Consider the following 26,904-nt stretch of genomic DNA (forward strand, 5'->3'; position numbering starts at 1 on the left):
AGGTTTTTCATGGACCCAGAGATTCCAAAAAATGTAATTTAAGAATGTAAATAGTGGAGCAAAATGCCATTTCATCAGGTCTGCAGTGGAAATTACAGACAGCTGGAAATTCAACAAAATATGCTAAAAAAATAAAATAAATAAATAATAATAATAGCCTGATAAAAAAACATTTCCAAGTGGTGGTCTACAAATGTGTAAAGTAACAAAAGAAAGTAAACTAGTCCTTATCCGGTCCTATATCACTCATTTAGGATGCGGGATGATAATCCGGGTTATGTGAGTCTCTCCTCCGGTAAACCGGTGTCCCAGCATCATCCCGGTGTTGTATGATCCCTCAGAGTAGATACACCTTTGCTCTGAGTTTTCGGGGGAACGGTGTCAAACTTTTGAAGCTCTCAAAAATAATGGGCGGATCTTTCCAAGACTAGTGATTTCCCCGTGTTCATTTATTTTTCCTCACGGGTCAGGTTTAGTCCACACGTCCAACCCTCCAAAAGACTTGAGTTCTTCAGGGAACAAACCGGTTTTCTTTTTTTTAGGAGAGCCCGTTTACCTTCAGTCTGAGAGTCTACTGGGCGGAGGGACTGAGGAGTTTGTTCACGACGAGAACCAATTGATTTTTTTCGCTCATGGCAGTGCAGAAATAAATAAAAATAATCTGGATTGTGGAAAAAGGAACGAATTTGAAAATAAGATACAGTTGAGGGCGCCGGTCATGGATAAGGATAAGGAAAGGTGGTCCACGAGATGGAAAACGAAAAACTGGTTTAGGAACTCCGCTTTAAGTGCAATCTTCAGTCTGACTTTTGTCCTACAGGCAACACATGTGAGAGCAGGTAAGGAAAAGGTTGAGGAGCATCGTCACGAGCCTTCCAGTGATGCCAGCCTTCAGTATAAACCTGTATATAGTTAAATATATTACTTAAAATGTGTAGTGAATTTCGCTGTCAGAATATTATAAAATTAGCATGTATATATTGCAAATTTATTGGCTGTTTCAAAACCTAGTGAGCTGCCTACCTAGACAGCATTTATGACCATCATAGGCTCGTTACGAACTACAAGGCATTTCTAAACCTCAGTCTCGATAACGAATATTTTAAATTATATTTAATAATAATGCCCAAAATGCTGTTTGATGAGAAAAATCTTTGACTAAGCGATATCAGTGGCGTATGTTCTGGCTGTTAATAATGCCATTGTTTCAATAACGACATACCCAGCATTTTATTTTTAAAATGTATATATGATTATTTTATTTATAGATATATTCATGTCTTATAGCTACAAGAGGCTGCATTTGAAATTTGGATTGGAAGAGTCTATCAAGACAAATATTTTAAGCATTTCTATATAAGCTTGTAGCTTCTATATAAGTATGTTAATGTTGTTAAATTAAATATATGGAAATATTATATTTGTGTAAATGCATTTTAAATACCAGTTACAATATCACTGGTGACCCTGATCTTCAAAGGTTCACATATACAAAACAATTGGTTATTTCCAATTGTTCAATAAATAGCAGAAAGGTTCATGTCTGTTATATTTGACCTGTTGATGAGACAGCATTCATAGTACCTGCACTACCCTGCACACACCAGTGAGGCACCCGAGTGCCCAGAATTAGTTTAGGAAATTGTATTGCTCAGACAGAGAGCGATACCGTTTCTCCACACTATCCCAGTCCACACTAAAGACCCATCAACTGTCAGAAAGCTACTGTAGAAGTGCTTTCTGACTTGGACACATTGTCTACCTTTAAAAGTGGACACTTGAGTGTTTTAAAGTGGCTCTATCCATCATTTATACATTTAGTCTTCCTGCATAGGCTACTTTAAGTAATAGGCTAAATTAGGGCATCTTCTTTCTGACTCACCTGTATACTATATGAGGATCACAAACAGGAAACAAATATGTTTTTGTATACTGTCTTTCTAGTAAGCTTTCAAAGAGCCTGGTCTCTCCTGCTTTAAGCTAATACAAAATATAATAATTACTCTGTAAAATGAGAAAGATTATATTCCTTTGTTGCTGTTCTGATGGCCATTTCAGATATATAACATACCTCTTTCAAAATGGCTGCCTGATAATGTCTTCACCACATTGCACTTCTCTAGGCCAATTGGGAGGTGGGGATATTTTGAAAGTGAGTTTCCACATTTTTGGTTTAATACGAATCTTGACCACAACTAAATTCCATGCATGAAAGCTACCTTTTGGCTCTTGTTTTTGGATTGAATTGAAATCTATATAAATATCTGCTACAGCAGTTCACAAAGTCCACATGAGATATTGGCCACACCTGCTCGGATATTCAATGATTCAACCAATGAGGATACAGGGCCTTTTATTTTTTGCAGTTGTTTTTTTACGTCATAGAACGGATAGGGCTAATGTCTTGTACTGGGATTTTATTGACTGTTGGATCAGTTTGAATGTTATGATTTTTCTTGCCTGACCAATTGATATTGTGTCTCTTGTGTATTTGACGGCATTGACATTTCTGCCAGATTTCTTCAAGGTTTGAAGTCATATTAGAGGCTGAATTACGCAGATGATAAATTCTTTTCTGCTAAATACTTTTGCCATATTTTATTGTGAAAAATCTACCATGACATTATCCATGACACTGGCTCTCCCAGAGAGAATATCTGGAAAATACAAAGAAGAAGAAAAAATTTATCCAGTGCTTTTAACTGTGGATGTGCATTAGGAGCAATGTGCTTATTTGCTGCTTTAATGGGTTTTGGATGCTGATATTCTTTTAAGAGCTTCTGTGAGAGGGGGGTCCTGTTCCTGCCAATTCTCCACATCTGGAATATATGAGGCCTTTAGGTATGCAGTAATGCTGAGAGGCATTCTGAAGAGCACAAAGAGACCTTTAGTTTAGTGTTTAGAAAAGAAAAAAAAACAGTAGCACTGCATTTTGGAAGAGACTCGTAAGAGTTACAGATTATTGCCCTCTCCTTTAAGAGTTTGGGTGCCTTTTATTCTGTTTTTGCATCTCATTTAGAATGACAATGCAGAGGGCTGCTCTTTGTTTTGTCAGTGGGGGTTACGCTGAATGGAAACTCTCAACAGACTGATTTGACAGAGCTACATTAAGAACCTCACCGCATCAAGCTCACAAACGTGCACACAGATGTAGACACGCTGGGCTTTATTGTGTGCAGCTGTTTTAATTTTATCAAGAAAATGAAGCTGTTCTAGGCAAATACTGCAGATTTTTGGTAACATTTAAAAAATCCTAAAAATATACTGTACAAAAATGTATACTGTATAATACTGTATAATGTTTATTTGTCCGTCTTAAAGGAAAATTGTTTTGGGCAATACAGATTACTCTAAAACGTTACACTATTGTTCAAAAGTTTGCGGTCAGTACGAATTTTTCATGTTATTTATTTATTACAGTAAACTGTGAATTAAATATATATATATATATATATATATATATATATATATGTGTATTATAGCATTTTTTTTGTGTGTGTATTTTTACATATATTATAAAATGTAATTTATTCCTGGGATGGCAAAGCATTTTCAGCAGCCATTTCTCCAGTCTTCCGTGTCACATGATCCTTCAGAAATCAATCTAATATGCAAAAAAAAAATTTTCTTATCATATTATCACTTTTTATTATCATTTATCACTTCTCTTATGTCTTAAAAATGGTCATGATTCTTTAATCAATAGAAAGAACAGCATTTATTTGAAATATAAATACTTTGTAATAATTTAAATCATTTTAATATATCCTTGCTGATTAAAAGTATTAATATATATATATTTTTTAATAATTATCTTTAAGTAAAGCTGACCCCAAGCTTTTGAACAACATCATTTTCTCTTAAACATAGTCCCTATTTCTTAGTCCCAGAGTAGAATAACAATAAATTTGTGCTTTCAGTGCATTAGGACTTGGTTGGTGGTACACTGAGTCAAAGTTATCTGCAGGCTGTACCATGCCGACACCATAATGTGTTCAGCATGTGCACTAACCCTAAAAAAGCACCACCCTTCAGCTCCTGGCCACATATGTGGAACAGGAACTACCGGATCAGCACTTCCTGCATGCTCTTACCATATGGTTACAGAAAATAATAATAATAAAGTCAAATGTATTTTTTTTTTACATGAACTACTATAGCAAAAGAACTCTCAGATTTTTTTTTTGTTCTGCTCTTGACCTTACAATATAATTCAGTGTAATTGTGATGACCAGGCGTCTGAGTGACTTTTCCCCAGAGTCTATTTTTAACAAATACAGCTCATCGTCCTTCATATTTTATAAAGGTTCTGCTGGTTTTATTGTTTCTTATGTGCAGTGTTATAGGGCTGATCTATCAAAAGACTTAAGTATAATTCTTCTAAAGTGCTTTCCCAGCCTTCGTTGAGTGGGACAGGGTGGAAAATTAGTCTTTTTGTGATGTCAAAGCATATGAAAATAAAACCCTGGTTTGGATCCAACACTGAGTCCTGAGAGAGAGAGAGTAATGAGTCTTAGAAACTAGTCATTCTGTTTATATGGTTTATTGTTTTTAGGCCTTTGAAAGAGATACTTCCTGTCTGCAGCCTGACCAGCAGACAAATATGTCCATTTGACCTGACTCAGAAGTTTTTGTAGTCTCTGGTAGCGGGGGAGTCAGAATAGGAGTATTTATGTGCTAGTCATCCATTCAGCCTCTGTTCCTATTCCCTTAAACCTTCTGAGAATCAGAGACTTCACACAACTCAAGGCATCCTTAACCACAACATTCGCAGTGGTGATGGCAAACAGATGTGTCTAAAGGACACAAAGTTGTGTACGGATAGTGATGGATGTAAGTAACCCAGCTGATACTCTTTTCTCCCTGACCTTGTGTACATCCTCATTCATCAGTCTCAAGTGAGGCCGGAACTTTTCCTTTTCACGGCATCAAAGGCGAAGCCTAAAAGACTTGAGCAGAACAGTAAATCAGTGTGACATTACAGTGCTGCTCAGAGTCCACTTTACAGTACCAGCCTCTAAATTGCCATATTAATCATATCATAAATCTCTCAGCCTGTTTAAGCATTAGCATAGATTTGTTAAGGATCATTAGAAATGAGCCATCCGTGGGGTGCAGGCTGAGCGAAACCAGAACCTTTCATATATGACATTGGTAGTAGCAACATGATGAAGTGTAGTATCTGACATATTGGTGGAGCTGAGCGTCTTGTAAAGTCTTGGTCATGCTGAGCTGCCATAACCGTAGAAGGGTAGTGACCAGCACCAGTGACTTTAACTCCTGGAATGTTTGACTTTGTAGATGGATCTGCATCTAGGGGGGTCAATTATCCCTACTGGATATTTCTTCACATCTTTACTGCTATGCTGCTCGGGTTCCTTGTAAAAGTACAATTGCTTAATTGAACGGTCACAGCACACATGCAATGGCGGGGAATTAGGTACAATAAAACCGTCAGTCAGAGTTAGCGTTGTTGCGAAATGACACAGTGTGGCACCAATAAGGGGGATACATATTTCATGGGAATTTGTTTGTTCATGTCCATATCAACAAATGGCAAGATGTGGCCCATAAATGTCCTCACTTGCTGAACGATAATTGACTGTAGATATACTCGCTCCACACCATTCAAGGCAGAATAAGGACAAATAAGCACTGTTGCATAAGAGAAAGGTTAACAATACTGACTACTTGTTTTTAAACTTGGATAGTACAATAAAATTACATAATAACCCAACTGTACTTGGAAGCAATTGTGAAGATTAAATGGCTGGACATTTATTTCCGTTTCATAAGTTTTTTCCGACAACTGTAGTTTCATCACTGTTCTCGTCTATATGACAAATGAAAGGTATATTTGGATGGTGCTGCTTAATTTTTCCCTCATAGACTTTTCCTCATTTCTAATCTAGCTGCTTGCTAACAGAATTGTTGTCTTTAGTTAAATTAGATGTATGAATGGAAATAACTGAACAAATATTGTTTTGATTTGATGTAGCAAAGCTATTGAAGCTAATAATGTTTGCTTACCAATGAAATTATGAAAATGACAAATGCTTTGATCATAGCAACCAATGTTCTGCCTCACAGCTGAACCGGTGGATGTGCTCAAGGTCTTAGATTTTAAAAGTTCACCAGAAGGAGTGAAGAAAACACAAGGCTTCTGCACCATCCGGAGAGGATCCAAACCAGATGTGGCCTACCGAGTGGACAAACAGGCTCAACTCAGTACTCCAACCAAGCAGCTCTTCCCAGGTACGTGAATTGAGCTAATCTATGCACCCTCATCCGTACTTACTCTTAAATACAGCAAATGTTCTGCTTGGGCAAGGCTGTAAATCACCTCTAAATGTTGTGTAATTGGTTTTCTCTTGGAAAGTGACATTTTAAGTTGTTTCTTTCTTCTCTTTGAAATGCATCCAACAGGAAGTACATAATGTAGCTTGACCGTCTCAGTTAAATGCATTTGGACTGTTTACAGTGCTAGAAGTCTGATGCCCAGACCTTGATGAAGGAATTAAAGCCATGTTTATTGTTTCAAGAAAGAGTCAATTAAGAAAGAAAGAAAGCTCTTTGGCTACTGTTTTGACCTACATAGGCTCACTGGAAAAACGTGCCTCTACCCACGTTTTAGCAAAACTCCAAAAATTAATCTATACATACAATTCACTGCAGTTCCAGCTGAAATAAACACAAGTGAAAATAAAAGCACTAACGTTTATTACTTTTTTGTGCAGTTACTTGCACAATACTGTTATGACCCTAGAGCACTGTTACCATAGTGCATGATTTGTAAACTGATCCATTTTGACATTTGCATTATATAATCAGCTCCATATGTATGGCTTTTCTGAGGTAGTAAACTTGCTCGGTAGCTCACCTGGTACAGTTTTGCACTTGTGATGCAGAGCACTTGGGTACAAGTCCTGTGAAACAGTTAAAAAGCTCAAAGAGCTTTAACCTTTTAGCTCCACTCACTGGATATTTCATTTCTGAACTGCCACAATAGTGACAGCAACCAACATAATAAAATGTAGCCAAATTCACATTCACATTCACATTCACATCTGTTTCAAATAAAACCGAACACACATTTAGTGCCACTTACTGGACAGTTCACTTTGGAAGCGTGAACTGTCCAGTTGAAAACTGCAAAGTCACTTTGCAGAAGTGTCACCACCTGCACTTTTCCCAATGAGCCTGGGTTGGTAGCTTTTGACCAGAGCGTTTCGTGCTAATTCATCCATGACTAGCTAAACAAATACTTAGAAAGATCCAAACTGCTGTTAACTGTTGCTGCTGTTAGTCCTGTAACATAAACTAATATGTTGTTTGTAGCATCACAGATGATGAACTATTACATATTGTTTGCAATAAGGGTTATTTGTCATAGTAATGCTAATTATTCACAAAACCAGCGTGTCATATGTTTCCTGCAAGTCCATGGTTAGCACAGTTTTGAGTATAGTTTTTACGAATGGGATGTTGAAATCTCTAATTATTTGCTCTGTCTATAACAATAACATCATTTACATTTACTAGTTTAGTCCCATTAACTTGGACCTTCTGTTCTGTGTGTGTTGGTTATCTTCCAAATTGGCCAGACTGCAAAGGGTAACTGAAGCACAAAATAGCAGGAGATTAAATTAACAATTCGTTTTCTGTGATTTTTGGCTAAAATCAAATCGGCTCCAAACCTTATGATTTTAGGACTGAAAATTTTAGCAAAATAGTATGTTGACAGAAAAAAAAATCTCCTTCAAGGTTGGCAAAATGAACAGCACTTCAGAGATAGACAGTTTGAGCTTTAGTTCCACTCCAGTGCTCATACAACCCGTTTAATTGTAAATCTGTTATGTCATCTGACACCTTGTAAAGTTAATGTGGCAACAGAAAAGACAAACCGTTTCATACTTCATTAAACCATCCCCTACAAACGATGTGGGGACTACTGAGTTGTTGTAAAAGGGCTACTGCATATTACAAGGCCATTCAGATCACAGTATTGTCTGATATTCTGTAGTATTGTAGCTCATCAACATCATGGAAAGGACGACAAGCAAATGAATCATCAATAACAGCTGATGTTTAACCCACAATGCCTTTCCTGTGTCTTCAGGAGGAGTATTCCCTCAGGATTTCTCCATCCTTATGACGATCAAACCAAAGGCGGGAGTACAGTCCTTCCTTTTGTCGGTATACAACGAGCAGGGCATCCAGCAGCTGGGTGTGGAGGTGGGCCGCACGCCGGTCTTCCTGTATGAGGATCAGCATGGGAAGCCCACTCCTGAGGATTACCCCCTTTTCCGTGCCATTAACCTTGCAGATGGAAAGCAAGTTGACTCTTTATTTGTATATTTTTTTAATCTTTGTGAAGGTTTTGGGTCTAAACAGATTGAACGTCTGAAGTAGTACAATATAATACATCAATTTCAGAAGTAGTCTAATTTTAATGGGCCTTAACATCTTTTTGAACAAGCTGTAGTACAGTTTTCATCAACTGGCCATTGAAAGTGTTTGGATAAGTTATGCAATTTGCTTATAAATTTTTCCTAGTGACCAGTTTAGTTTAGTTTATTATTGGTTGTATTTTCCATCTGCTTATTCATTTATTTATCTATATAGATATAATTAAATTAGGAAAACTATGAATGCACAGCCATATGTAACTAATTTAGCAAAGCAAACATTTACTGTATAAGAAACGAGAACGGCAGTAAGCTTCTGTGCTTTTGATTAGCCACATTGAGGTTTACATGTGATAAAACAATTTGCGTATTCTCACAATTCATGTAATGAAAAACTTTTTTTTTTTTCAATTTGAAAAAACATGGCGTTAAACAAAAACCAGCTTGTGAAATATTTATAATTGAGTCAATATGAGAGGCGGCGCTCAGTAAAACGCCTTTTGAAATGCACATGGATTGAGAGAGAATGCTGTTTGTCTGTTCCATTTAAATTATTTCATTTAGGAACATCCTGTACTAATACAAGGCAGTTGTTTTTCTCACTGTATGAGTTTTGGTTATGCAAGGGAAAGTAAATATATATCATTCTCACAAACTTCATGGTTCTTCTTTGTTGTCTTTCCCACAAAATTTCCTCCCAACCGATAGGTGGCACCGTGTGGCTATTAGCATAGAAAAGAAGACCGTCACAATGATTGTGGACTGTAAGAAGAAGATCTCTAAACCACTCAGCAGAAGTGACCATGCAATCATTAACACCGATGGCATCACTGTCTTCGGGACCAGAATCCTGGACGAGGAAGTTTTTGAGGCAAGCAAAGCTGTTTTCCAAAAACCCTGGTCAATCCATTCCACTTATGATTTGTGGAACAATGTTAGCAGGCCAATGATACATTCTCATAAAAAATGATACAAGAGGTGTCACTTGCACAATACCCTTTGAGAAGGTACATTATTACCCTTAAAGGATGCATATTAATACCAAATGTGTAATTTTAGTGTCTTTTGAAAGTACCACCCCAGTGACAGATTTTGTACCTTTTTTTCTGGGACCTGTTTAGTCATTAGTGCTTACTTAAATTTGGCCACAAAGAATACTCACACTGTTGTAGTGTGTGTGTCGAGGCCACATGAATGATGCTATGCAGGAAAATTGGCAAATGATTTGATTTACTGCTCAGTCAGATAATGTTTGTCAAGAGTCTTTCATTTCACTTACAGGGCACGTCAGTGGGTTTTATTTGCCCATAAATCACCAAAAGATGCTGAATGCTTGTTAGAGTTTTTGAACAGAGCATTCCAGTCAATATCTTAACAATTAAACTACTCTACATATTTGGCACATTTTATCATATATGGAATGCTGTTGAGGCCAGTGGGAATTGCTTATAAACATGGTGACCTGCTGTGACTTTTGAGAGAATTTGGCTATTTGTGGTTGTTTGCTTTTAAATTAACAGTTTTTATTCCCCTTTTGAAAGAAAAGGCCAAATTGGGGCCAAATTTGTACTTGCAACTTAATTCTCCTGAGCTATAAAACGGCAGTAGTATAAACATCTGTATGAAGATACAACTCAGTGGAAGTACAGTACTGTAAGCCACATACTAAGCAAGGTTTACTAAAGCTTGAAGTATTCCATTCACATTTCTCTTTGCTGTACGCAGCAATCCTGTGTAATTCTGCACGCTCGATTGCGAAACAATATCTGCTGAGTCTGTCTTTGATGTGAGCTGAAGGAATGTTGTCTAATAAGAACAGCATGCTAAATTTTCGCCTCAGGTTAGAGATGTTGTACAGCACAGGAATCTTTTGAAATTCTGATCCCATTTCTTCCTCTTCTCTGCTAGCCCCAGTGTTAGTCAGAGGGCTATGATGAGCCTGCAAAATATATAGCCTGAGAGGTAAATCTGCCATAGTTAATGGGCTCATTTTCAGCAATTGCTTAGCATCTCATCTCTGAATTCTTCCACCCACTGTACGGTTGCTCGTAATGTTGGAAACTATGTCAGATTTGCTGCCCAGTGGTAAACACAGATGTTTCAATCAAGAGAGTTGATTATGATGAAAGCAACTGTCAAAAGCTTTGCTAATAGGTTTAAGCACTGTGAAATTAACTTCTTGTGGTTTTTGCTTTGTTTTTATGTTGAACATAAAATGCAAGTGTGGGTATATTGGTGTTTGTGTAAAGCAAATTATAAATGATTGTTTGCCTATATGCAGATAGATTGTTTAAATGGGTAAATGAGTCCATGTAAATCATAGAAATATAAGTTAGGAAGTTTTATAACCTCCAGGCTTATAACCCAAAACACCTGTAGGTGTTCTGCGGAAATGACTTTTGTGGCTTTTTAGTTTATGTTCTAACCTTTCCTCTAGATGGAGAGAGTATTTGCAGATGCTTATGCTGAATAACATTGAAGTTGTGTTTGTTTGTATATGTGTGTGTTTTGGAAGAGAACGTAAGGTTACAACCTACACACCAGGGCAGCCAGACAAGAAATACATTCATATTAAACAGCCCAGGGAAGGAATTCTGATCACTGCTGTGATAATTCCAAGAGGATATTGCTACCTTAGCAAATTCACCCACTTAGGAGTGTGTGTGTATATATATATATATATATATATATATACACACACACACACACACACACAATGGCATTTCCTCCAAGGAGGCAATGGAAGCAGTGTCCCCTCAAAATTTTGGATGACAAAAATGTGTAGTACGAAAATAAAAGAATGTAAATATTTTAAAATATAACACTAATATTATAAATTACTCATTTTCCGAAAGAAATACTGTCCAACAGCAACACTAGCAGGTAAAGTTACAGTGGGAGCCTGCGTCTGTCTTGCCTCCCCTGAGCCCATTGAGTTTAAACAGACCTCCAAAGTGTGCGGTGAGTTAGATACTTAGATATATCTACTTTATTATGTCAAAATAAGACTTGAAATGGCCTGAACATGATCTGAGGGAGTTTTTAGTGAGTAATCAGCTTGGTGAAATTTAAAGTAAATCTCTGTGTCTGTGACCAAAATTTACCGAGCTTGGATGGCTGATGCAACAAAATTAAAAAATAGTTAAAAGTTAACTACTAAAATAAAAAGCTGAATATAAGTTCATGAATAAAATAAATTTGTTTCAATTGTTACTGCCTTCAGTTATCATTTTGGAATAAATGTAAAATGCTTAAAAACACTAACTTGATGAGATTCATACTTGGCTTTAACAAATAGAATATTGATTATATTGTTAATGTAAAAAATATAATATAGAATAGTTTTTCTTTTCTTTTCCTGATAGTGTAAATAATGTTTATTTAACCAGGAAAATGTGACTGGAACATGAATTTCCATTTGATAAAAAAAAAAAAATTATAAATAAATAATTGGAGGACATTGCCTCCTCATTTCAGAGCACCACTGATATATACATACTGTATAATATTGGATATAAAGTACACTAGGGTTAGTTGTCACACTCTGTATTTGGAAATTATCATAGGTTTTTCGGCAAAGTTTTAATTGTTTAATAAACCAATCATCGAAACAATGAAAAGCAAAATGTAAAAAGTGAACAACAACCATATGAAACCTTTGTTAAATGTTAATAGTATAGGATCTAATAAACTGAATAAATGTATCAAACAATTCACAACTTTGCTTAAGAAATGTGTGAAAATTTACCCTGACTTGACATTTAAGAAAAATACCCTTGTCCTGAGAACACAGCTCAACTTTTCAGTTAAAATCTTTAGCATATATTTGACTCTGGTCTGAATTTAAGTCTGTGTGGTTTTATGGTGTTCTAATTTCACTTGCTAACCCAACAGCTATAGCAAAATATTATGATATTGTAAGTTAAGTTTAGAGGACTGAATTTACAAAATAACTCTAATTTAGGTTTTTAAGTAGGTTTTGAAACCCACAAAACCACCACTAGAGAAACACATTTTTGTAAATGGACGTTTATTTCCACCTTATATTCAACTGGGATGCATGCCTTGTGACAACTAGAACTATAGTGTAAAGTCATTCAGTCTTATCAGATAAGTTTTAACATTTTTTTATGCACGTTCATGTTCTTTTGCAAAAGTTCTTTGCAAGGACTGTTTGTGAAGTGGGAAACATATCTTTCACTCTTGGCCAAGGAAGTATCCAGGCTTAGCCAGCCCTGTGATATGTGGCATGGATTTAGGGATCTCTGGCCAGAAGTCCAGCATGTCATAAGGAATGCAAATTAGTGTTCCTTCGAGGACATGTGTTAGACATTGAGTGGATGGAAAAATCAAGCTGAATAACTCTGATCGAAACATTTTTAGTAAGTGTGATCATCTTGTTGTTGAAATTAAATGTCTTTTTGTCACAGAATAACAAATAGGAGAGTTTTTTTCTCCATTCATTTGTTCATGACATCCTTGAGGGACACCTTTTAGTGTCTCTTTCTGCAGGTTACATTGCTACACTAGTAGGTGGTGATAAATTACTGTTTTGAGTACTGTTAATTACTGTAAAGTACTGTTTTGAATTACTGAGTGAGTCAATGAATAATTTGCAACAGTATCTCATTTGGCTTTGTTTGGAACAATTTTAATTGAAAGTAATTGGCAATAGTGTGTCTAAAATACAATGAAAAAAATAGTAAAATAAAATGTCTAAAAAGTTATGTAAATATAACTTCTTGTTTACTGAACAATTTAAAAAATGAGGTCCCTCTTCCATCTTTATTTGACCCCCTAACTCTAGCACTCTCTATTCTAATTCTATTCTTTAAAAAAAAAACTTGCCCCTTTTAGACTTTTAGAAAAGACTCTATTCATTTACTAACTGCTTGTTTTCAGTTTAAAAAAAAAACCCGAAAACTGGCTTCTCTATTCTTTTTGAATTCTATCTGTTTTCCTTTTTATTATTATATTATATGATTTAAAAAAAATCTTGCTACGTGCAATACGTTAAGCTAACTAAGACTTGTTATATTACTTGTGTATCATTGTTCTTTTGCTGATTTTGATTGCTTCCTTTGTCCTCATTTATAAGTCGCTTTGGATAAAAGCGTCTTCTAAATGACTAAATGTAAATGTAAGTTACGCATCGCTCATTATTTTCATGATTGTCACTGCTTAAAACTTGTTCACATTTGTAGAGATACCTATAAATAAACAGTTTGTAGGCTGGCCCTTTTAGACTTTTAGAAAAGACTCTATTCATTTACTAACTGCTTGTTTTCAGTTTAAAAAAAACCCCCGAAAACTGGCTTCTCTATTCTTTTTGAATTCTATCTGTTTTCCTTTTTATTATTATATTATATGATTTTAAAAAAATCTTGCTACGTGCAATACGTTAAGCTAACTAAGACTTGTTATATTACTTGTGTATCATTGTTCTTTTGCTGATTTTGATTGCTTCCTTTGTCCTCATTTATAAGTCGCTTTGGATAAAAGCGTCTTCTAAATGACTAAATGTAAATGTAAGTTACGCATCGCTCATTATTTTCATGATTGTCACTGCTTAAAACTTGTTCACATTTGTAGAGATACCTATAAATAAACAGTTTGTAGGCTGGTCGTTCAAGAAGGCGCAGATACACATTTCAGTTGCAAGTACATGAAAATGTTTGTAAAATTTGTTTTGTCGTTGGAGATGAGCTACAAGGTCTGAACAAGGAGCATACCTCATGTTGGACCATCTGTTTCTAGCCTTTGCAGATTGCTTAGGCAGGTGTGAACCTGGAACTGCGACCGAGGGGAAAATATGATCAGAGTGTGCTATGACTTGGCCGAGGATTCACAGCTGTTTAAGAGATAGTGTGTTCAGCTTGTTTTTTTTGTAACGAAAATCTCAAGAGATGCAGCTTGAAACCACCTTTTTTGTACTTCTCCATCTATGTGAAGACACTTTAATCACTTTTTGTGTTCAATGGAAAAAACAAATAAGCATGCAAGTTAGAAACAACATAAAACATATATATAGCCAAAAGAGCTCTTTATAATCAGTTAGAGCTATGCTAAGCTAATAGCTTGAAAATAATGAAATTCATTACTATCATAATGTTTAGCTTCTGTAAAATAATGTGACATGCAATTAAAAATACATAAACATTTATATTTTTTAAGAATACATTTGGTGTAGAATTTGCTTTGACAATTTCACAGTTGCTATTTAATTTCACAAATAATCGCAATGAAACTGCAGGTAATACATTGACTTAAGCATTACATTTTGAAGTAAAATGACTGAAATAGTATTTTTGTCCATTAATGTGTTTTATTTACAATTTTGAAAAATCATTGGTTTTGGTGTAGTTTGCCTCACTTTTGAACAGAGCATCCGTCTCAAGTTATTCTGTGTTTAATTGTTTGATGTAGGCCTATAACTGGACTCATTCTTCCTAAACTCTCAAAAAAAGGTACAAAAGCTGACACCTTTGTACATAAAGGGTCCACAATAGTACCTTAAAAGTCCATGTTAGTACCTGAAGTGTACATATTAACCCTCTAAGCGCCAAAGTCGCAAAATTGCGACAAGACGTCATACTTAATAAAATAGACTGTAGTTCCTAATATGGTGTAATATCTCATTTGTATTCCCTACCCCTGAAAGGTACCACCCCAGTGACAGCTTTTGTACCATTTTTTTTTTGTGAGAATGAACTGTCGTCAGACCACCAGTGGACATAACATTTGGCCTTTACTTTCTTTCTCTCTTTTAAAAAAAAAAATCTTGCTCTGTATCCTCTTCTCCCCCAACTGGCCTCCGCCTGTGTCCTGCACACTGCTGGGAAACATATTTTACTGTTTAACGGCTCCCAGTAGAGTGATAAGGTAACATTTGAGGCCTGCTTCAAGGCTTTGTAGCGGCTGCTGTTTGGAGGATTGCTCTGGAATGGGGCAAGCAAGTCGGGGGTGGGGTGTATTAAAGCTTAAACCATTATTTGATTTTTTTTTGCCTTAGCACACTAATGTTATTCAAAGTGTGCATGGAATCTGTCAGTGCATAAAACAAAGCTTTTTCCCACATACAGGGGATCTGGGGTAAGATCTGGGGTGCATTAGATACTCCACGTTTTCTGCATTTGACAGTCAGTTGCTGTTTGTGCACTTTTTAAACAATCTGCATTTTCCATGATATTATTCCAGTCTGTATTTTCTTCTGAATCTTTCCTAAACTCTTTGCTGAATATCTAGGTTAAACTGGCAGGAGGGATAACTACTGACTCCAGGCCTTGAAATATGGCTGACTGTGACTTTCACTAGAACAGGGATGTCTAATCCTGCTCCTGGAGGGCTAACATCACGGTTGGAGTTCAGCTTCAGCCAGCTGCAGCACACTTGTCTGAAAGTTTGTTGTAGTGAATCTAAAGACCTTGGGCACATCTCAGTCATCTCAATAGCTCTTGAGCTTGTGATTCAGTATATCGTGTTCAGGAATCCGGGCACTGGTAAGAATTCTGGCTCGCTGGTTTTTGTGATGCATTGTGGAAATTTTCAGGGAGCGAAAATTCCAGTGCACTAGAAGTATTTTGCAGTTGAGACCAACTCCTTGGTCAGTGCCATGACTAAACTAGGGAGCTGATTGAGACGCACCCCTTGATAAGCTGGTTCAGTTGGGTTTGTTTAATTTGGATTAGAGCTAAACTCTGCAAGACAGTGGGCCTCCAGGAACTGGTTTGGACAACCCTGCACTAGATCCCGCATCTTACATTTTTAAACACAAAAACACATTCTGTGTCAAATGTATATTTCAGGTGTTGTAACTACACTCTAAATAATGCTGGGTTAAAAACAACCCAACTTGGGTTATTTGGCAACCCAGCTCTGGGTAAATATTGGACAGAAAACCCAGCTGGTTGGGTTAAACATTTTTACCCACCATGCTGGGTTGTTTTATTTAAGTTATCTATTGTTTAAAAATTATTATATTGCTGGCTTAAAATGGGCTGGAAATTAAAAATCACACACAGAATTACTATAGGCAACAGCAATAATCAAAACATTTATTATTAAGCAAGAACACCCATGGACAAAATACAAGACAAATTGAATTTACTTGTGTGAATACAGCAGAGTTCACAATATTAGTAGCATTTTAGCAATAGTAGCATTTTAATTTAAGTGTATTCAACTGTTCTCTGTAATCACTTTTTTACCAAAATAGTGCTAATTCTCGTGCTGGTGTGTCGCCAAAAATCTGAGCCGGTGAAGGGCTGCTGTTCGCGTGGGAACTGAGAACTTCAGACCGTGGCCTTGCGTTTCACTCGTAGCTGAAAATTGCCATGACTGACTCCCAAACCTGCCCATAAACAAACAGTACTGAAATTAGAGAACATATTTTAACATCAAATTAAATTAAACTCAGTATTATAACGAATAAAATCCATTTATGTTATGCAAGGCAAAAGGCGTTTCCATCGTGCGAAACAACCGCTGCTGATGCAGCTGACTGACATCTCGTCCTTATGTTGCGTTGCGTAAAATAATATTAACACCACATTAAAGACTTTATAAATGAAATAAAATGTATACACACCTTTATTTCCCCCGAAAGAGTGCAACAAATCGGCGGCTCTGAGAACCGCTCAAGAGTGCACCAAATCTGCGGCGGCGGCGCTGAGACTCAGCAGCTGGGTTGTTTCATAAACCCAGCGGTTATGTAGAAAAAAATAACAACCTAGTGTTAAAAATGACCCAGCAACCTGGTTACAGAAACACTACCCAGCACCTGGGTAAAACTATTAAAAATAACCCAATAAAATGACCCAACAAGCTGAACCCAGCATTTGGGTTTAAAAAAAAAACAAAAACCAGCACCTGGGTAAAAATATTAAAAACAACCCAATAAAATTACCCAACAGGCTGAACCCAGCGTTGTTTTAAAGTGTAGTCGGCCAGTACATTTAAACCAGAGGTTGTGAGCAGTTTTTGGTCCAAGACCCATTTTTAGTGACGCTAGCATGTAAAAATGTTAAGCTAGAGGTTCTCATGGACTGCATATTAAATTCTTGAAAATAAAATATATTTGCTATTTAACTATTTAGTCAGTTTTATTATTGTCGACTGCTGCTACAGTATTTTCTGAACCTCTCGAGCAACCAAGGGTGGTGAATTTTCCAATTGAATGTAGCATAATTTGAAAAGTTCATTCAGTCATTGAGTACGTTTACATGGACATCAATATTCCGATTTTAACACGATTAAGAAAATACTCTGATTAAGAATCTACCATGTAAACAGAGATTTTTGATTACCTTAATCCAGCTAAAGTCATAGTCGAAGTAAACACAAATCGAATTAAGACATGTGGAGTATTCCTATTTTAGTCGCATTATTGAAGTGCAGTATAGACATGTACACACCTTAATCACATTATTACTGTTGTGTAGGACTTTTCGCCACATTTCGCGAAAGAGCAAACAAAAGAGCATGGCTTCAACAACGCCGTCATCTGTTTGCACGTATAGCATGACAAATAATTAACTGCAATTGAAGCTTTCAGTAAATTAAAAATGAAACACCCAAAACTGTATATGGCATCATAAGATGAAGACGAAGACGAACTATATGTTTATATGTGAAATTCTGGAGGGGATGTCGAATGGCGTCGCGTGTGGACGTAATGACGTGTGCCATTAATCGATCTATGTACTATAACATGTAAAACAGGAACATGAAAGGAATATTCTAAAAGCAACTCATGTAAACACCTTAATCATAATATTGTCTTATTCAGAATAAGGTAAATAAACAGATTACTGATGTCCATGTAAACATAGTCATTGACACTTCTGCCAACTTACTTTTTGTAGCAGCTGGCCAGTCCTGTGGACCACAGCTGTTAGGCCGGAGGTTGACCAGTTAGAGGTTGATTAAGCTGGTTAGGGCTGGTAAACCGCCATGACATGGTTTTTCTAGAAGGGACATAAATATAATTTGACAAAAAAGTTCTACAGTATTTTTGCATAGTTCACTTAACCTCACCGGTAAAATGAGTATTAAAATAGAATAGTGTAGTGCTGGAGGCTCTACACAATTGTCAATTTGCATTTGACTTTAATGTTCACTCTCCTTGTCTGTTGCCTATTGTGACAGAAAGGTCACATGGCAGGTCATAGTGACTGGCAGGAATACCTGGCGTCCTCAAGTCATAATTACGGAGTGCTGACAGTGGTAATCATAAGCGATGATTTGACCTTTGGTCTGGTTTAGTTTTGGTGCACACATAATGAATCAAACTTTCTTCTCTGGGCTTGACCTCTGACATGTAAATTGCACAGTCCTCAGGAGAATAGGGCATTAACACTTCATCAGGTAAGGGTGATGATAAGAATGGGTGGATGGCATGTGTTGAACTCATTTTACAGTTACTCCGTTAAGTTTTGTCATGCTGTTACTAAAAAACACTTCTGGGCCTCGTTCCTTCAGCACACTTTTTGTATAGCCTATTCTATCATCTTTACTTGAAACCCAGTAATCCATACATTTTTTATATGCATATTATTGCTCTTATTCTGAACGATTCCTCCATCCATGATAGAACCAGGTACTGCCCTACAGAGGTGTGTGATATGACCAAAATCTTATATCATGATATGAGTTATGCTTTAAATAAGGTCTTTTTGATATCAAAATTTTTGATACCATAGAAATGTCATAATCCTTGTCACCAGTGTCAATGTCACAAAAACTCATACTAGCCTAGAAAGAAAGAAAAAAACTCAAGCTCACTGAAGACAAGTAAACAGTCAGCGATTAAATAAGAATAAGAAACTAATTACAAGCAATAGGACAAAATACTACAGTAGAATATATAAGAAATGCTACATTGTATAAAATTATCAAATATATAAAAACTGCATATTCTTCGCTGTAAATATATATTTCTTCTTATTAAAGTTACAAAAGTGATTTAGTCAAGAGCAGTGAGAGATTTTCTCTCTTTTGTTGTTTGATTAGCATGAATGACAGGCAGCAGTGAATTTAGACTGCTGCCACTTTAAGAGCTGCCCGGATCCAATATACTGTAACACGTGTTTTCTTTCTCAGCTGTTTGCTTTCACTTAAGAACTTAATTACTGTTTTTATGAGGATACTTCCAAAGATGGGCATTTTGACACATACATGTGTGTGTATTTAACCGTTCAAAGTCTATAAAGCAGCAAAAATTACTCTGTTCAATACTCCCGCACTCTTTGAGCACTGTATTGACGTGCGCGTGCCTCTTTGACAGCGCTGAGAAACAATCTCTCAGACAGTGCACACATATAGTGAAATGAGTTCTCTTTCGCTCCTGATTGCATTTCAACGGCTTAAAATCACTTGTTTGCACCGCAAATCACCGCAATGCTTAAAAATGCTTGCAAACGAAGTTTTCGTGACCACGTAGCACAACAACGTCACATGAGCTTTTAACCACGATAGTGACAATAGTCCAAAGTCAATTGACAAATTTCTACCAGTGTATCGCCCACCTCTACTGCCCTACATTTTTTACCTGTACATGTACACCACAAAAGAAAAGATCTGTCACTACAGGCTGCAGTTTAGATCTTTAGGATGATCTTTTTGTACAAGCTTGTTCAGTTTTTAGGCCAATAGAGTCTTGTGTACAGGAATAGTGCTGGTCATTAAGTGGAAGTGATCTGAACAGTCTTATAAAAAATTGCTTCATGTCCTGAGGCACACTTGAGAATATTATTATTACCACAGCAGGATAGACAAACGCCACAGGTTGCTGTTGTAATTAAAGGAAGAGTATAAGAATTTTTTCTGAATGCATTTGTTAAGGGTGCAGTTTTAGATTTTTTATTTTGTCCTGTCCGTGTACATTTATAGACAACTATAAATGTATATACATTAACACTGTTTTAGCTGGCCATTTGAAAGTATCTATCTGTCTGCCTGTCTGTCAGAAAGCACTTGGAATTGAAATTGATACTGAATACTGAAATTGAGTTAATACATGTTACTACGTCTGCTGAAAGTCTGGAATCATTGCTTTAAAAAAAAAAAAAAAAAGTATTAACTTGGTATTAACAGTAAGTACCGGTTCTTTTGACATCTGTAGCCTGGATTGTATTCAATTCCTGCCAGTTTGGATGTTCTTTATATTCTAAGCCTGAACGGACTTAATAGAGCATGTAACTAATACATTTAGAGATTTTGAGTGGACTGGTGACGCACATGAAGAAAATCAAACTACAACAAGTAGCTGGTGGGGATTTTGATACCGATCTGTTGTTGGAAGTTTTTGGCCTCTTTTTCAATATTTAATTTCCAGAATCTGAAATTAGCTCACTGTGCTGTACAAGGAGTTTTTCTCCTTGAAAAGAATGTGTCTGTTATGAATTAACACAGTACTCAGCAGACATTGTAAGACAGGGCAATCCCAATGGATGCTCAAGTATTCAAAGTAGATTTATATCTCCCTGTTTCCGTCAGTGTTTAGTCCAGAGCCATGCTAGTATATTATCTATGTTCTCAATAGTGAGGAAGAAGATGTGCCAGACGCTTAGAAAAACAACTCCTGTTCAGTGATGGAGAGTCATTGGATGGGACTCAGACTAGAAATAAGCTGAAAAGGGAGATGTGGTTGGCCAGAGATGGATGTCAGTAGTGGGCCAACACATTTTTGACTTAACGTTGAACTAGGTCAGGTGTGTTTGAATGGTTTGTCTGACTATGTTTGAATGGGGTCACTGAATATCAGTGTTCATGTATCAAGGGTGTCATGATGTACCTTTTTTTTTTTTAGGGGACACCAGTGCTGTGCTGTTTTAGTATTATTTATATATAATAATATTTTGAAATAGCTTTTATTTTTATATTTTTAGTTTTCATTTATTTTAGTTTAAATTGAGTCAATTTATGTGCTTTTGTCATTTTTATTAGTTTTAGTTTTTTTATATTTCTATTTAGCTTGAATTTATTTTTATTTCAGTTTTAGTGTGTTGTTTTAGTACTTAAGCTTAAACTAAAGTAGTTATTATTGAAAAATTAAAATTACAAAATGTTTTTTAGTGTTATTGCATTAAACATGTTAAGATATTACCATAAATGTTTAACACCGTAATTTAACACGTGCAGAATTTAATATTACAGTTTCAAATCGTTTTCCAAAGAATGTCTAAAGTCAGACATCATGTAATAAATTTCAGTTATTTATTATTATTGACCATGACTACCCTATTTTTTAACAGAAATTTATACTGCCATCTTTAGGATAGAAGAGTGGATGATGAAAGATAACAAATAAAATAACATTTTTCAAGATAATATTTTTAAAAAATTGCTTTAGTACAATCACAATGTAAACATAATTTCATTAATATACGAAGCAACATGTTATTTATATAGTATTGCAGTTAAAGGGTTAGGTCACCCAAAAATGAAAATTAGCCCATAAATTACTCACCCTCAAGTCATCCTATATGACTTTCTTCTTTCAGACGAATCCAGTCGGAGAAAAAATTGTTTCTTTCAAATCTTTCAAGCTGTTTAATGACACTCTTTAAGTGAACACTGCATCAAAAAAGAACATTATTTTGTGTATTTGGTGTAATGAAATGTGTTTATGCGGTTTAAGGTTCAGAAAACACATTATTTTCCACATACTGTACATTATTGTCTATTCAATGCTCCGCCTTTCTGAAACGCGTCGATCAGTCTGAAAAGCGAGGTGTGCTGTGATTGGCCAGCTATCCAGTGCGTTGTGATTGGCCGAATACCTCAAGCGTGTGACAGAAATGTTACGCCCCTTACCATACTGTGATGGCGTGTCCCGGCCAGAGCGACGAGACAAAAACATTAAAACCCATTATAAACGAGGCAATTGTTGCATCCAGTGGGGACATAATTACGGATTATAATGGCTTGTACTGTCTTTTTACGCGTTGCGTTGTATCGCGCCACATAAACATAAAACCATGTCTGCATTTGTGATCGGAGAAATGACAAACAACAAGCGCTACTCTACCCTGCTCAAAACTCGCGTTTGAATCGTCAGTGGCGAATCCTTCAAATGAAAACGTACTTACAGTCTGTGAGTCGGAACAGCCGGCATTGTAGTCTACTCTTCCAGGATCAGGAAACAGTCCTCCATAAAATGTGTTGCACACATCTGAATATTTGGGTTGAACTGTTCTGGAACAGTGTTGTAAATACAACTTAACCACTGATTTCTAGTCGTGTCCTCTTTTGGAAGGCCAAACAAAGTAGTTTGTAGTAAAGTAGCAAAAGTTACGCCTTCTTTCTTTGCGTGAACTTTTGTGAACACATTGTCGTAGACATGTGGGGGCGTGTTAGAACGAGGCGTTTTAGGTAGGCGTGGTTGACTCTTAACTTTTATAAAGAATATCTCTTTGGATTTGAGACTTTAGTCTTTGCAACTTTACAGATCTTCTTTATGACACAAGAGCTTGTAACACTCCAAAGAGAAAGGAAAACTTGAAATCGCATAATATGACCTCTGAGTTTGCATTTGACTGTGTTTATTCATTTTGAGGAATACTGAATCTGTTTTTGTGCAGGTGAGATGAGTAAACACATGTTCATATTTAGTCTCGAACTATAGTAAGATCATGTTCACACACAACGCTCTGCACTGACTCCTGATTTCTCTCAACATGGCAACACCAGAGCTGTCAGTCAATACATGGAAACAAAGTAACTGGAGTTACTTATTTGAAAAAGTAACTCAGATATTTCCTTCTAAATGAAAAAGTAATGCGTTACTTTACTAGTTACTTTAAAAAAGTAATCTGATTACGTAACTCGCGTTACTTATAATGCATTACCCCCAACACTGACCTAGGATGACTTGAGGGTGAGTAATTTATGGCCTAATTTTAATTTTGGGTGAACTAACCCTTTAATATTTTTCTCACACAATAAAAATTTATATTTATACATATACAAAATATCTTGCTGTCTTCATATTTTAGGAAGTCGGTCCCTCGTAATCATGATATTTGGGAGTCATTGGTACAAAGGTTGAAAACAATTGCCTTAGATGAGATAAGATAACCAAGCCTAGGCAAAATGTGCAGACTTCTACATTTTCTGTGCTGATTTTACAGTATGGGGAAATCTGTGAAATTCTGACTTTAAATATGTGATTTCTGCCACAGCTTTTGAGAAAAACACCTCTTCTTATACCTACATTAATTGTACAACTTATTTTGAAATATAAAGTTGCATTTAAAATGCATTTGGCTCCTAAACATGTGTTAGTTCTTAATCGTGAGATGTTTGTTGTATAGAGGGATATCAAAGCTCTCCAGTGTGTACAAGGATTTATTGGTCATGCTTGCAGGAAGCATCATTTTGGTACCATAAAATGTCTTCCAGCGCCTTAAGCTCCTACAGATGTAGACCCTGTAATTTAATGTCGTCTGCATGTTAGCATTCTCCTCCACAGGCCACCCCGCTTGACTCGACTTTACACGCCAATCAAATAAAATAAATTTGTGTGTTTATTTACCTTTGCCTGTCTTTTACTTTTTTTAACCTATTTACGATGCATTATATCAGTATTGCACAGGGGGTCCAAGTCTGCGCGGGTCAGCAGAGGTATTCTGTGGTTTCTCCAGCAGTAGTTTACATTCTCAGCAGAGTCAGACAGTTCCCGCTTGAAGAATTCCTCGGGTTCGGCTTGTGCACGGAGCTGTTTGGCCTTTGTGTCGAGGTGGGAGAAGGGATCTTATTTCCTTTCCCGAAATTTTTATGAAAAACAGACGGCCTCAGATATTTCACATCAGCACGGGTGCTGGTTATTTTTCTTGCCATTCCTCAGTCTTTAACGTAGGACGCTCTGTGAAATGTGACTCACTGTGGAGCGCAATAGTGCTTTTTGAATGGGACACAGATTAGTGGCCGTTTCGACGTGTGTTCGCACAGCGCTTTCGTTCTTCCTTGTTTTTTCAGCTGAGCAGCACGTCTGCCTTCTTCCTGTCTGTGAGCAAATTTTGAGAGGTTGAGAAAGAAGCTCATGACAGAAAGAGGGGCTAATGCTCAATGCCCTGCAGATACTTTCGATGTTATCAAGCGTATTGTTCTCTGTGACACATAGACACATGCTTATTTGATTTAGTACAATATCAAAAGATGGATTCTGCGGTGTGCAGCTGTTCATTGTTATGTGCCAGATTAGGACTAATGGTTTCTCAGATATTTATTTTCTGTTAGTCTGTTTGTGTGTGTATTTGTCCATCTGTCAGTCTGTCTGTCTGTCTGTCTGTCTAGAAATGGCATATATAATTTTTATGTATAGACATCCAGTATATTTCTGATAAATGTCTCTGTGATGTCATTCAGGGAGACATCCAGCAGCTTCTTTTGGTGGCAGACGCTCGTGCAGCCTATGACTACTGTGAACACTACAGCCCTGACTGTGAAACACCCCATCAAGAGACACCACAGGCCCAAGAACCTGAGGAAGAGGTCAGTACGTGTCTGGATCTGACCCAGACGAGTGTGTTGTGTGTGTTTGTGTGTGTAGTTGTGTGATGATGTATTAATGGATTATATACGGTCTACACCCACAGCTTCTGTCTGGGGCTTTCTTAGGCCTGGATTCAAAAACATTGCCAAATATCTGAATTATCCATCAGTGTTTAGTAGGGATATATAAGAGTAATCTCCTAGTTGGGTTTTTGTTCTGCAACAACTAGTTTTCTAGTAAAAACACTGTTCAAGCTCTTCAAATTGATTTCCTTTGGTGCTTTTGCCTCGTATCCAGAAAGACCGGAAGTAGATACTTTTCCAATAAATGTCTCATCTAAATATCAGTGTTACAAATAAATGCATTAGGTGGCGCTGTGGATACTTGATGGCAAGGTGAGGGAAGGTCTCCATATATTTACAAATATATTTTATTATATTTGTAAATAATTTTTTTTTTTTACATATATTCACATATGTCATACTAATGTTAGTATTTCTATTTTTTATGAGTTAGAGTAATCAACTAAAAAATATATTTTAAATGTCCACCCCTATTATTCAGTCTATTATTGTGGTACAGAATGTTTTATTAGAGCTGCAGGTCAGAACAAACTGTCCTTACGGAACCTATTGTGAATCACAAGTGTGATCTAGAGGGATTAAACTCTTCAGCTAATCCCAAATTGAAACAGTGCGTTTTGTCTGGTTTTTGATATTAAGCTTTTTCAGTGCTTCAATGTTTTCCAATAATATTTCATAGAATAACCAATGAGCTCACGGTGGAAACTATTTTTCCCCCTGCCACAGAGTCTGAGCCCACTTTTGAGTGGCGTGGAAATATATTTTTCTTTAATGACTCCTGCATGCTTGCTGGGAAAGCCTAGTTTCTCCCTCCACAGCTAACTCTGGAATACCTGGAAAAGTGAAGTTATGTCTCTCAGCTGTTAAAGAACTCCTGATTGTAACATGATGATAAATCACTGTAATGGCTGCTTGGGGTATTGAGAACTACACCACAACAGTGGATGGAAAATGTAGCTTCACGTATCGTGGAAGATGCCAGAGCAAAACCAATGGAGAAATCAGCGAATTAATACAGAGAGGTAAAAACAAATGAAACAACTATATAGTCAGCTTTTTAAAAGCAGATGATATATAGCTTTATAATCCGTGTTCACTTACTAGTGCTGTAACTCAGTCCAGCATCAGCAGCCTAACATCTATATCTTTTAGGAAGAGCAGAGAACTTTGGACGCAGGCCCGTTCTTTTCCCCTGCAAGGAGCTCCCCTGTGCCGTACCAAATGCTTTAAGACACGTGTGGGAAACGGGGACGCGTTTTTAATGGCCCAGGACGATATTTATGCCTTTCATCCAGCTCGCTGGCTACAGCCATGGCAGGCTCCAAGCCTGGCAAGACCCTTTAATGCCGTAAACCGACTCGCAGCTGGATATTTCTTCTTTTTCGCTTCTCTTCTGCAGCCAGTGGAATGCAGCCAGTCCACCAGGCCTCAGTTCTTTATTCTCTGTTATTTTTATTAGCTCAGCTGATGCATAGGGACTTAAATTCATCCTTTTCTGATGGACAAAGGCACATCACAGAATGCCTGATAACTTGCTATACCACTACAATCTACTATACCTCACCTTATGCTCACGCACCTTATTACAATTAGAGAGGAAAACAAGCAGAGAATTGGAAACGTATGTGTATGATTGCTTATTTGTCATAAACAACGTAAGTCATTTATTATTGGGAAGGACTTAACAATAGCTCTTTGTTGAATTGTTAAATTGACTGCTATTTAAGTGCTTAACAACTTTCAAAAACTGTTTGTGTGCAAGTGGCTTAGGAGTGTAACATTTAATTTGCACGCTTTATAAGAAACTGAATTATCCAATAAATTAATTATAAATTGCAAACTGCCATGTGTAACATACACAGTGAATACCATGAGCTCTGTTTAACTTTACACTCAAAAAAAAAAAAAAAAACGGCAC

General features: G+C 36.6%; 1 protein-coding gene across 1 annotated transcript in view; it reads left to right on the forward strand.

The window, feature by feature from the left end:
* The first annotated feature begins 514 nt into the window (after positions 1 to 514).
* LOC107710593 (collagen alpha-1(XI) chain-like) overlaps positions 515 to 26,904 on the forward strand; it is an 80,837-nt gene continuing 54,447 nt past the window's right edge. Inside the window, exons 1-5 of the mRNA XM_016515406.1 lie at positions 515 to 839; positions 6,091 to 6,255; positions 8,120 to 8,333; positions 9,117 to 9,279; positions 24,777 to 24,902. Of these exons, the coding sequence (XP_016370892.1) occupies positions 719 to 839; positions 6,091 to 6,255; positions 8,120 to 8,333; positions 9,117 to 9,279; positions 24,777 to 24,902 (789 nt within the window). The 5' untranslated portion in view covers positions 515 to 718. The remainder of the gene's footprint in view (positions 840 to 6,090; positions 6,256 to 8,119; positions 8,334 to 9,116; positions 9,280 to 24,776; positions 24,903 to 26,904) is intronic.

The sequence above is a fragment of the Sinocyclocheilus rhinocerous genome, unplaced genomic scaffold (genome assembly GCF_001515625.1).
Source record: "Sinocyclocheilus rhinocerous isolate Xijiao unplaced genomic scaffold, SAMN03320098_v1.1 scaffold507, whole genome shotgun sequence".
In the NCBI taxonomy this organism is placed as follows: Eukaryota; Metazoa; Chordata; class Actinopteri; order Cypriniformes; family Cyprinidae; genus Sinocyclocheilus; species Sinocyclocheilus rhinocerous.